The sequence below is a fragment of the Lathamus discolor genome, chromosome 1 (assembly GCF_037157495.1).
Source record: "Lathamus discolor isolate bLatDis1 chromosome 1, bLatDis1.hap1, whole genome shotgun sequence".
NCBI lineage: Eukaryota > Metazoa > Chordata > Aves > Psittaciformes > Psittacidae > Lathamus > Lathamus discolor.
In genome coordinates this window covers 131,290,123-131,303,375 of record NC_088884.1, presented here as the reverse complement: position 1 = coordinate 131,303,375, position 13,253 = coordinate 131,290,123, and the positions used below count along the sequence as shown (strand labels likewise).

The following is a 13,253-nucleotide window of genomic DNA, read 5'->3' as shown; positions in this document are numbered from 1 at the left end:
ATACTGTCTTGTGCAGAAAAGATGAGAATGGATGGCAGAGAATGAAGAACTCATAAGAAATAAAAACAGGTATAGATAAACACAAGAGGAATAGAGGTTTTGTTCAAAAGAATAAATGAAACCCAAACAAAATAGAGATGGGGTGTAGGGGGTGGAGCTTTTAGACTTCTAACAGACTATAGAACACAACAGGATTAAGTCTGCCTTTGTTGGTGTAGGTCTGAAGTGATGCAGAAATAAGCAGTGGTCTGCTAGACTCTTCTAAATAGCATCTTGACCTCCTAACAATAAATCCTCTGCTTGCATCAGTTCTATGAAATGGGAAGGAAAACCAGAGTGCAAGAGAGTGGAAATCAAGTAGCATAAGGCAGAAATCCATGCTGGATCAGTAAATAGCATGCGCTGACTTCAAATGCAGAAATGCTATTTCCTAGTACATAGCAGGGAAGAAATAGAGGTCTAGTATTTTTAAATAAGCTTGTCAAACATTTAAAGAGGAGTTCTGCTTTTTGATCTTTTGCTACCTCTGAGTCACTGGCATTACCTTATTTGGCCAGCTGCCCCTTTTAGATAGGGGCTTTTGTGCTGTATATTATTCTGTCAGTCTTTAGCCTGTGTACACCAGGCATGTCTTGGTCTTTCTAGTCCCATCCTATAATGTCAGAATGCTGCAGAACTAGTCCAGAAGCCGAGAGGACTTAAGGTGGATCCCACCCAGTCTGATTTGCATAGGTGTTGTATAATGTGTTCCAGCTGCATATATCTTGTGTTTTCAGTGTTTACTTTTTTCTGACAGTGTGTGGTTCTGTGCCATGGAGCTCGGATAGGATTCTTTCAAGGGGATATCAGACTACTTATGGATGACCTGAAAACACTGCAGCCAACTGTATTTCCTGTAGTACCAAGGCTGTTGAACAGAATGTTTGATAAGGTAAGTCTATAGGCATGAGTCTAGACTTCTGCAGGGCTTTAAGAGACTTCATGAAGCCTGTGCTGTCAGGGTAGGAGTAACTGTGCTCTGGAATGTTAACCAATTTGTGTATCTGCTTCTAAAAGAGGGCTGAAAGTACAGGGAGTACTGTAATACCTGTTGTATTAACATATTTCTGTGCAGTAAATACTAGTGTTGAAGAGTCTGACTAGGAGACTTGGTTCTCTCTAGCTTGATTAATGATGTACTGTTTTGCTCAGGCAAGTTATTTAAGCCTAGTCTAGTACATGAACATGAGGCTTAGCATCTGCATGCCATGCTTTTAGCATCTGACTCATGGAGTGGAATTTGCACACCAAGGTCAGGTGTTTGCCTCTTTGCATAGATGCATATAAGTTTCCTACACAGCAACCACTGTGTTTTAGCAGAGAGAGCTATAAACCAGCCACTCATCAGTGCTGGGGACAGGGTGCATCAGCAGCTCCGCTCTCTCTGGTAATTGCTGTTTGGCTGCTCAGGGTCACCTGAGGTGGGAATTCAGAAGCAAGTTTTTTTCCTGTACTTCAGATTTTAAAGTAATCCTTTTGTATATGGGTGACTGAGTATTCTTAGGATACAGTCAGAGCAGTTGAAGGATGTAACAAGCAGTCACTGGGCTTCTAAAGAAATTGCAGAGCTTGTCTATGCTGTTTTAGCTAGGAAAGTCTTCTAATCCTGAGACTGGAAGAAAAGCAAGTGATACAAGGTTATGTTTGGCCACAGGAACAAATAGTGCAACTCTGATCCATTTGGAGGGGAGGAAATCCTGGGACCAGCCTGTAGTGCTTAAAATATAGCCAGTCACTCTGCTCATGTGTTCTTGTACTGGAATTTTGGAAGCAGAGCCAAAGCTTGGGACACTCTTCTTTCATGATGTCCCCTTGCTTGTTAACTGTGGAGCCCTGAGGCTTTCAGACTTCTATGGCACTGTTTCAATGTCACCCAGCCTTGCAGTAACATAGCAGGTGAGGTCAACAAGTGGGAAATTGGCATGGTGGGGGGTGCCACAATGTTGAAGAGCTGCTGGGTCTTTCTCTTTCCAAGTAAATATACTAATCTGTGGCCTACTGAATCTGCTTTTTGACTTCCTGAGAACAACTAGAAGGAGCCTTTGAAAAGTGATCTAGAAAATGAGTCTGTATGTGCGAGACAGATCTCTGTGGTATCTCTGAAGGGACCTGTATTTCCTCAGAAACCCTTGTTACTTTAAACATTATGGTGGTGTGCTTTTTACTATGCTGAGGATTATAATAAATTTGAATTTTAATCATCATGGAATAGGAAAGGCAAACATCTGTTTCATTCATTTAAATGAAGAAACTATATACTGAAACAGCATCACAGTTTGATGGGACACGAGAACTGGTTAAGTACTAACTGGTGAGCATCTGAACTCTGAGGTAGAGGCAAAGATGAAGATGCACAAGTATTTCTTACTGGAATTAAGATACCTCTCAGTAAAGGTTGTTTTATTTACTTGGTTTTCATTGTTAAGAGTGTCTAAGCAAGTTTCTGTAAGAAAAAGGGAAGCTAGTTTGTGAGGCTTCTAACCACAGATCATCTTCCTTTATAGATTTTTGGACAGGCAGATACTACAATAAAGAGGTGGATGCTGGATTTTGCTTCCAAGAGGAAAGAAGCAGAACTCAAAAGTGGTATAGTTAGAAATAACAGTTTCTGGGACAAAGTCATCTTCCGCAAAATACAGGTATGCTTGAAAGCCTCTGAATTTAAGTTTGTAACTATTCATATGAAACTCGACAGCTACAATCTGGTGTGACTTTCATCACTAACTGGCTACTCAAAATAACAAGCAAAGCTGGTTTGCTTGTTTTATTTCCAACTTTGCTTTTTCAGCCCCCTTAGTTCTAATAGTATCAGCTAACTGTATTAGGTGAGATACTCTAAAAACAGTCTGGTGCTTCTCTCTCTTACCACTTTGAAAGCAGTCGCTGTCCTTCTGAAGGAGGAATGCTAAATGTGACAGGGCCACCTGTAGCCCCTACTGCCTCCTTACTGTTGGTCACTAGTAAGTTACACCTGCTATTATATCTGACACTCACTTGCTATGGCCTTAACTCTGGTTGTACAACATGCCCTGTGGCTGCTTTTTATAGCATTCAGGATGTACAGAAGCTGATACAAGGCAGTTAAAAATAAAACTGTTGATGTTAGGCCACAACTTAAGCTCTTCAGGCCTTCGACAGCCTGCACTGCAGTGATACCATAAGCATAGTCTTTGTAGGTACTGTATCTTTGAGATGCCATTTATGCAGTCAAAAACACTGCAAGAAAGACAGCTTGCAATAGGGGACTAAACTTTAATCTCTTAACACTTGTGGGTAGCACTGTAGGTGAATAGCAGCTGAGTATGGGAAGGAAAAAGACTCTGGACCAATCTCTAAAATGCTTTTGGTGTCCACAGTATCTTGTATCTGTTGTAGGCAAGTTTGGGAGGAAGAGTAAAGCTGATGATTACAGGAGCAGCACCAGTATCTGCAAGTGTATTGACCTTCCTGAGGGCAGCTCTTGGCTGTCAGGTGAGTTTCCTGGCCATAATCTTAAACCATAAATATTTTAATACCCAATTCCAGCTATGATGATAGAACATTTCAGGTAGTCTGATCATATGGATAACTCTTTCTGGCATTCTTGTTGGAGACTATGCAAGTGTGTACTCCTTTACAGAGTTTCTCTGTCTCCTGAGATTTATGCATTCATCCTGAAGTCTTTATACAGTTTAGCTGAAGTAACCAACTAAACTGTATTAAGTGGAAGAATTTTCTTGGATTAAATTCCTGGGACTTGCCTCACAGAAGTACTTGTAACTACTGTAGAGAAATCAATCAATGTGATGATACTGTAGTCTTCTTGCTTTGAAGATGAGACTGGGGAGGATTGGACTGCACACATTGCATTTATCTTCAGAGCCTCTTCAAAGTATATGCTTTTTGAGGTAAAATCTGTGTAACAGTGGCACAGGATGGAACAAATGTGTTGAAACAAATTTAAAGAATTGAAAGCACTCTAAAATGTGAGGCTTCTGTGGCTTGAAGTTAATCAGTAGTGTGCAGGTGTAGCAATGCATTCTGCACAGAAAAGGAAAGCCTGTCTTGTGTTTAATTGCAGAGCTATGATGGGCATAGGGATTCTGTTCCTGGCTGTCTTGGACAAACCGGTGGCTAAATGATGTGAATGAAGTCACTGCTAGTACTGTTAGTCTTTAGTTTTTCCTCTTGCTCCCTCTGTTTTCTGTTTTCATCTCTACAGGTGTCATATAGCGTGTGAAACTTTGAGTAACTATTGGAACTGAATGTGGAATATTAGCACTTAAAATTGTGTATTGTGATAAAACTCTAATAGCTGTTTCTTTCTAGAAAATGCTGGGGGTTTTGCTGAACTCTAAATTCAGGAAAAAGCAAAATACTAATTTCACTTTAATAAACTGCATGTTGAGAGGTAAATCTTAATGTTTTGGTTTCACATCCTAGTTCTATGAAGGTTATGGACAGACTGAATGCACAGCTGGATGCTCACTGTCACTGCCTGGTGACTGGACAGCAGGTATTGTGCTCAGCAGTCTGCCTGTCAAATTTCAGGATGCTATGGTCCCTGATGGCATTAGTCTTCAGCTTAAAGCTCTCATAAAACATAAGATTCTGGGTTTCTTCAAGTGAAGTAAAATAGTTTTGATGGGATCCCTTGAAGTTTCTACCCTTAAATGGCTAGGAAGGTTCTGTAATCCAAACTTTTAGTAGGCTTTGTCCTTTTAAGTTGAAGTGGATTTAGGAGATGGGAGGTCATAGTATCAACCGTTGTCATTTTTGCAGAACAGGAATCTGCTGTGTATAAACACATTGCTGGAAATTTAAATGGCATTTTTGGTGTTGGAACAAACAGTCTGCATTTGTCAGCTGCTACATTTCTAGCTCCATAAGACTGATAATGAAACTATAGTGGGCCTTACGTTACTTAAGTGTGTTCAGAGTGAGGATCCTGATTATAAGAAAAAGAAATCCTGAGTACATGGTGCAACTTGTAACATTCTAGAGATATCTGAGAATCCAATTTTTCAGTTCCAGCAAAATTAAGCTATTACTGTACTGGCATTGATCTAGTATATTATTAGAAACCAGTTTTCCATCTTTTTTACTTTAGCATGTAACCAGCTTCTTGTTTTAAGATGACTTGAAAAGCAGTTGAAGTGTTACTTTGTCTAATAGGTCATGTTGGTGCGCCCATGCCATGCAGTGTCATCAAGCTTGTTGATGTACAAGAAATGAACTACTTGGCTGCCAAAGGAGAGGGTGAGGTAAGCAATTTCAGAAGGTCAATATGAGCCTCATACGAAACCTTGGAAAATGTTTTTTCTTCATGAAATAACAGCTCACTGTCTGAGTTAAGTACAAGTGCCAAACAAGGCCTGCTACCTAAAATCAAAAATGCCTGCATGCAATGTCAGCCAACAATTCACAGAAGCAAAACAGGAATCATGTATTGCAAGAAAAAGCTGCTTACTGTGCGATAGCAGATTACTGTGTATTTATGACTGTATGGCTAACATGCCATCTTTCAGCTGTGGGATAGCTGTGAAACTACCTATCTCACACTAGATTTATCCTCTAGTAAAATGCTAGGGATCCTCTTCCTCTTCCCCCCACCCCAGCCAAGTGGTAGAGAACATGCTGATGTATGTAGCTTGTTACACAGCTTGTGATGTGTCAGATGAGGAAATCTAAAGTGGCTGGAACACCATTAGGAGAAACGGAGCTAAAATGTCATGAAGGCTGCTAATGATTTGTGACAACTGCGTGCACATTCTTAACTTCTTTTTCTGCAGCTTGCACAAATTGAATATGCACGTCTTCAAATTGCACTTTGAGGACTCAGCTTCTGTGTGTAATGCTATATGCTGTCTCTTTCAGTACTTTTTCCCCAAGTAAAATATATACAGCTTGAACTTTGTGTGTACACTTTGAATAGATGTCCATGCAGTAATTTATTTTCCCCAAGCCCTGAAAGCAAATTAACTGTGGTGTCTTTTATATGCTTTTGAGAGGTCTTGGGGGCAGTTGAGGAGTGAGAAAGGAATAAATAAAAGTAGCATAAGCAAGTAACTAATTTGTGACTGCAAACAGTCTTTAATTTGTTCTGGTTGTGGTTTGTATGAGACTAGAGGCAAGTCATTAGGCTTTAATTCCAGAAATACTTAAGGATTTAGTTGGGCTTGGTGGTGGGAAAATGTTGGCAAGTGGAGAGCAATGTCAGGATTCTTTCCTGCATTGCATATGACCCCATGTTTACTATTCTATGATCCTATGTTTAGTCATCTTCTGCTTCTCTTTAAATATGCTTCTAAAGCTTGGTTGGCTAGAGGAACTGAGTGTAAATTCTTATAATGAGAACAGTTACATGTTTTTTACAAAGGACCCAAAACCTTCTAAAAATGTTTTGGTTTGCACTTACCTTGCAAGTTGGCTGTGTTAGGAGTTACTTTGGACTTGAATAAACATGGTAGTACCTTAATATATCAGGTACCATCTTAGTCTTTCAGTCCTAACTTCCTCAGTGTGAACTATTCTGTATTTAACAAATTAAGTGTAACTTGTTTCACAGAACTGAAGCTCATAGCTATAGAATTGGCTCCCATTATCTTTGGCCAAAGTACATCTTCCTCCTCACTGTCTGTCTGTTCTTCAGCTGGGTTAAGCACTCCTAGTCCTCCTTTCTGAGAGTAAGCTTTCAATGTTCTCCATTCTGTCAGCCTTGCTTTTCACTTTTACCAGTTATCCATGTTCAAGAAGGATAAATTTGTGAATAGAATTGTATATAATCACGTGCAGATGAGGTCTTAGTGCCAGTTAGCAGCAGACAGATAAATGGTTTGCTGTCTCTACTGGGAAAAGCTGTCATCTACTGCCATCCTGTGATTGCAGGAGCCATGGAAATGGAAACATTTGATCAGTCAGCCTTTGGCTTGCCTGGGACACAAAGATCTCCTCTACTCATATCATTCCATTTAAGCTCTGTTTTATAGCAGAAATGACTTGATTCGTAAAACATGACCTTGGTTTGGTCACAGGCTTGGTGCTGTTTTGACAAGGTCATCAGAACCCTCACTAACACTCAGATTGCCTTCTTACTGACAACACCTCTGTGTTGTAGCTCACAAGTGTGCCTATGTTTTATGTTGAGGTAAGCACTGAAAACAGTTGGGATGAGTTTTATTAAGAATTGGTCTGTTTCTTCTATGAACTGTGCAATTTCTTCTTCTGGTCTGAGAATTTATATTAGTGCCTGAAGATTCTTTAGCCACTTCCTTGCCTGTTTTATAATTTTACTAATCCCCTAGACTAATAGTTGGTCTATGTTTTATCCACCCCTATTGATATTTATTATCCAGTTAACTTAAAACTGGATTTTCTGGCCCATTCTCCTAGATTTGTTCTAAAGCCCTGATATTATGGCTCAGACCAGACCCTTCTCAGGGTCTTCCAGCATCCACACATACCAAGCTGATGTGATGGTTTGAATCCTTTGCTTCTGAGGACTGCTCTGTAAAGCTTTCAGGGATTTTGGACTCTTGATTCCTAAACAGTTGTGTGCAGTGGGCATCTTAAACAAGACTGAAGCAAAACTTAATCTTGCGTATATCTCTGTCCTCATTTCTAAGGAGGTATTCTTATAGTCCTACAGATCCTTAAATAACAAGGGTTCTGTCCTGTGTCCTACTCTCCACCAAAAAAAGCTTACACAACCTTGACTGTTACAGTCAGAAAATACTTAAATCTGGCATCATCTCTGGATACTTCAGGCTCTACTCAGTGTTCCTAATTAGTTGCTTTACTTCTATGTTCTCTTACTTACAAATGCTCTACTAATTGTTTTAATTTAGCTTGTAAGGTCTAACTTGTTTCCTTGATAACCTCTTCACTTACAAACCTTTTATCTTGTTGGTCTCTTTTTCATACCTTGTAAGCATACTTTCTGATCCTAATAATGCCCATGCCTCCAGAGAAGTTGTTCTTGGTTTTCTATTTGGTATGCAAACCCAGGCAACCTTCAAGCCACAGAAATTGCAGGTTCCCATTACAGACAAGTCTTGAGTGCTCTAAGCCCTAAAGTATTAACTGCTTTACTTTGGGACAGCAAGCATGTAATTTGTTTGATATGCAGGTTTTTTTATCACTAGTTTTAGCACAATACCACTGCTGCTTACCAAAGCTGAAACATGCATGCTGCCAGGCTGAGGGGTAATATTTCTGGATTCAGCAGAATTTCTTCAGATAAATAAAAACTTATTTTGATAAATTCAGATTATTCAGATAGCAGCTAGGAACACTGCTGCTAGACTGGAAGGGAACAGATGCTTCCAATTGCTTATTATACTTTACGCCAATGGGAAATGTTAGGTCTCCAGAAGCCATGAGCAGAAATTTCTGTACTAATGCATAAACTTTGTGTTTTTAGCAGGGGTTCTTTAGAACCACTGGAGAAAGCATTCACTGCAAGTAGTGTTTGCTAATCTCCCTTCATAGTACGTACACTAATAAATGCTTGTTTTCAGGTGTGTGTAAAAGGGCCAAATGTATTTCGTGGCTATTTGAAAGATCCAGAAAAAACAGCAGAAGCTCTGGACAAAGATGGCTGGCTTCATACAGGAGATATCGGGAAATGGCTACCAGTAAGTTAACTTGTATAGCTAAAATGTACTTATGCAGTTACAAGCAGTAATTTGACCGAAAATACCTGGTATTGATCACAATGAATTAGGTGAAAGATAATGTTAGGAGGAGGACAATTACTGTTTTAGATAAATTTGTGTTCCTGGGGGTTAAAGTGTTAGCAGTGCCAATCCTGAGGCTTTCCCTAGTTTAGGTTAGCTGATGCCGAGCCTGTTTACTTCTAACATCAGTCTGACAGTGCTCTGGCTCTAGCACTCTTTTACTGTACTAGTGTGGCATGCTTAAGCTGTGTAGATTGGTGTTTTCACTTGAAGTGCCTCTTCTGAGTGGAAGTTATTTCTGTCAACAGAATGGTACATTGAAGATCATTGACCGGAAAAAACACATATTTAAACTAGCCCAGGGAGAGTACATAGCACCAGAGAAAATAGAAAATGTGTATCTGAGATGCGAAGCACTTGCTCAAGTGTTTGTCCATGGAGAGAGCTTGCAGGTAAGTATTATTTAGGTAATTAAAAATAAATGCAAGAAGAGACTGCAGAAGAGTTGTCTTTTCCTCACTCCTCCACCCCAAACTTCAGGACTGAAACCATAAATTTTTGACATTGCACATTTTAGTTCTTTCGACACACTTTTGTACTTTCAGATCCAGCACTTACATAGCATGTGTCTGGATTTAGTTTCAGACAGTAGTGAAGCTGGATTAATTTGGGTATTAAAGACTGTATCTAAGTTGCTAACAGTGTGCAGGGGAAGGAGGAAAAAAACCCAACAAAACTCCACAACACAAAACCAGGGATGGGGGGGTAACCCCCCCACCACCAAAAAAACCCCCATCTAAAGCCAAGATGTCCATGCTTTTGCAAGTGTAAACTGAACTGTGGCTCTTAACGAGAGTAATTCTCTTAAATACAAATTCTGAACTGCACTCCCATGTTCAAGTAGCTGTAAGCTGCTGACTTTAGAGCAGGATGAGAAATGCCGTCCAAAACGTAACGCTGACTAGCATGAAAGGGCTAGGAACTGAAGTGTTGACTTTAGAAGAAAAGCTTGACAAAAATTCTTTTTCTAGGCCTTCTTAGTAGCCATTGTAGTACCTGATCCTGAGACTTTGCGTAGCTGGGCCAAGAAAAAGGGATTTGAAGGCTCATATGAAGAGCTATGCAAAAACAAGGTGAGTCATATTTAACTACAGTTAACTGTTCTGCACCAACTTTTTCAAGCTATACAATGTATTCCTGTATCCACAGGAGCTTAAAAACTATGTTTTAGAAGACATGGTGAGGATTGGGAAAGAATCTGGTTTGAAGTCATTCGAACAGGTAAGATGCTTGTGAGCATGATTCTGTGACTCAAACACCGAATTCTTTAAACTTGTCAACATCAGTATAATCTGGCTCTCCAGAAACTGCTTTTAATTTGCAGCTGGGCTCTGTGATGTCTGAGTAATTCTTTAATAGCCTTGTCTATTCCGAGGAATGCAGCTTGGCCAGTAACTGTTTACCTTCCAGGTCAAAGACATTGCCATGCACAATGAAATGTTTTCTATTGAAAACGGCCTGCTGACACCAACACTGAAGGCGAAGAGACCAGAACTGCGAAAATATTTCCAGTCACAGATAAATGAACTCTATGCCAATGCCAAAATGTAACTGACAACGGAATGAGGGAAGTGGCACATGTCTGATGTCTACTGTTGGCCTTCGTATCTGTAATTTGACTACAGCAAACATAGGGAAGGAAACTGTGCAATCATTAACTTGTACAAAAATGGGTACTTGCCATAGGAACACTGAAGAAATGGAACACTGCCTTACTGTCAAGTTGTGTTGCATACTGTTTTTATGGTGACCTACAATTTCCAAAAAGAGCCTTAACTATAAATGGTAACTATATCTTAAGTTATTTAAGACTTCCTTGGCCAAAAATGGGACTCTCCTTCACCAAGGAGCTAAGGTTTTCTTATTGCCAGCACGTTTGCTGTCTGCAGTATATTTTGCAGATATCAATTCCACAAAGGATTTGGCAGGTTTGAAAATGCCTCTAAGTATCTTGCATCCTCAAAAGGATTACTTAATCTGTTCAAAAAGAAAAAGACAAAACCCCCAACCACCAAAAACCCAAACCTTTACAGTTGTATAGCTGGTAGCACATCTTGCATTTGTCCTATGTTAACTGGGGCGAAACATCTGAGTGGGTTTTTCCCTCCCTTCTGTATCTGCAGCCAGTTCTGAGATCTGTTTTTGTAAGGTAAAAGTCAGAACTTCACACAAAGGAGATCGATGAATGCAAGTTCCTCAGAGTAAGTCTGCGTATGATGGCTCTGCACTGAAAGTCTGGATGCAGTTAATTCGGCAAGTATGGTCTTTGCTGCATGAACACAAATTCCAGAATAGTGCCAGCCCGGTAAATGAACAGATCCTAACTCTGGCAAGAACACTAGAGACTTAAAAACAAAACCATTCAGGAGGCTGGCTATGCTAACAGTCAGGTAAACTGCACCTGTACTAGCCACTCATTTCCCTGTAATGAGCGTGTATTTAAAATGCATTTTAAAAATGTGCCAGGTCCTCTGTAAGCAGAAGAGCTTCTGACATAACCTCTGTTTTTTCTGTGCTTTATGTATGAGCCACTGAGTATTCTTCACTGAATAGCAAAATAGATCAGGTAGAATGTTTTTGCCTGATGCTTTGCAGCAATCGGAAGTATTTATGTATGCCAACAGAACTGTGTTGGCACAGGATAGGTATTTGTTCAGGGATAAAAACCTAATTCCCAGATAAACTACAAAATAACTAGTTTTTGTTTGAGAAATCAGCAGAAATAAGCCTTATTAAAGCAGAAGTCTTTTACTATCTTTAACAGTTGGTTTTGCATTAGCATTCATTGCTGTTTTCAGAAAAACATGGATATATGTAAAATACAAGCACAACAAGGTTTGCACTAAGATTTGTGTGTGATTGTAATGCACTACTCTGTAGCATAATTTCATACATGTGTGCAATTAAGGTACACAAATCAAAGTCAACTGTTAGAGCAGTAGTTTGGTACATTGGAATTCAAATGTTTGCTTAGTGTTGGCTATTTCTATGTTTTATAAAACCAAAACAATTTTCAAAACCAATGAAGGAAACCAAAATAAATATTTCTGCATTTCAACTTTGGTCAAGTGTTTGTTTAGTCAGCAGCATCCTGCCTTGGTAACCAGCCCGGATTCACTGGGTAACTGACAAGCTGTAGAACCCCACTGCTACAAACATACTAAAGGGAGGACAAATACTGGTTGTTGACAGTTTACTTCTGGAAAGTAATTTTCTGCTTTGGTCTGGTGTAGGCTTTTGGCCAGTGTCTGTAAGCAAGGGATTCTGTTGTATGCAACTTGCTCCATCAGGATTCCTAAGCACCAAAAGCCCTTTGTCTACATAATGGTTTCTGATGGTTAAGTAGTGTTCTTATTATCAAAAACAACTTCTGAGTGAAATCTGGAGTTTTCTGAAGCTCTTAGGCTGTGTTTGGCAGGTAGTGGTTGTCTTTCCTGGGTTGTCTTCATTCTTCCCCTTCCCTCTTCTATTGTGTGTCTGGCTTTAATCAAGAGTATGCTATGAAAGACTTCATGGGCAGATTTATCAGACCAGGGTACATGAAGCATCACCACCCAAGCAAGGTGTAGAGCACAATGTGAACACGGATGTTACTGTAAAATAATAAGCACGCATAAGGGTAGACTTTTCTCCTTTTGATGAGTAATTTCGTATGTTCCTTCATATATTTCTTCCCTACTTGAAGGAAGTATAAACCCAATTTTTATCACTTGGCAAGACCCCTCTCCTCGGGGACAAGGGACATGGTGAAGTGAGGGGTGGGAGCTGGATCAAGTTTTATTTTTGACACATCCTACATTTTGACACATTTACCACCACACAACCAAGGCTCAGCTGTATGTAGGGTTTGTTACTTTAACTACACAGGCCACTAAATGCTGCTGGGTGCTGTAGTCATTAAATTAGAAGCTTAACTTGCAACCTGTCCATCCTCAACTGCTGTTTCACTGTGTTTTAGCTTATTTGGTGCCGGGATGATCATAGAACACCACCCTTACTGGTGGATGAAGAGCTGGGGCATGAAAAGGGCCCTTGAACCTACTGAGACTTGTCAAATTGGTAAACGGTTTGCAAGAATTTAATTGCTGAGTAACTAAATGCCTGAGGTAGGGAGTTTGGCGCATTGCTGTAACAAGTACTACCTTCTGGGTTGGATCAGTTTAACTGCTGCAAGGTTCTGACCTTGTTTTCTATAGGCAGGCATGACGTTGGAGAGGGCCAAGACGTTGGCCTGGCTCTGTAACGCCACCTAAGCAGAGAAGAGGGTTGGGGTGGGTTAGGTGAATTCCTGCGAACGCTGACTCCCCACTGCGCTGCTCGATGGGGAAAACACAACTCCCCGCTATCTGGAGGGGGAGACACGAAGCGGCCCGACCTGTCAGGGCGCGGGCCGGAGCGCGCAACCGCGTTGCCAGCAGCACAAGCTGCCTCTGCCCCCGCTGCGGAGGGGCCCCCACCGCAGCTCCCCCCGCCCCGGCGCACGTTGGCCGCTGCCCG

The 13,253-nt window shown here is 40.5% G+C and overlaps 1 protein-coding gene across 1 annotated transcript in view; it reads left to right on the top strand.

The window, feature by feature from the left end:
• ACSL1 (acyl-CoA synthetase long chain family member 1) overlaps positions 1–11,814 on the top strand; it is a 37,973-nt gene extending 26,159 nt beyond the window's left edge. Inside the window, exons 12-21 of the mRNA XM_065695545.1 lie at positions 797–931; positions 2,544–2,678; positions 3,415–3,510; positions 4,462–4,534; positions 5,194–5,282; positions 8,538–8,654; positions 9,005–9,148; positions 9,728–9,829; positions 9,906–9,977; positions 10,167–11,814. Coding sequence (XP_065551617.1) covers positions 797–931; positions 2,544–2,678; positions 3,415–3,510; positions 4,462–4,534; positions 5,194–5,282; positions 8,538–8,654; positions 9,005–9,148; positions 9,728–9,829; positions 9,906–9,977; positions 10,167–10,307 — 1,104 coding nt within the window. The 3' untranslated portion in view covers positions 10,308–11,814. The remainder of the gene's footprint in view (positions 1–796; positions 932–2,543; positions 2,679–3,414; positions 3,511–4,461; positions 4,535–5,193; positions 5,283–8,537; positions 8,655–9,004; positions 9,149–9,727; positions 9,830–9,905; positions 9,978–10,166) is intronic.
• Positions 11,815–13,253: the final 1,439 nt, after the last annotated feature.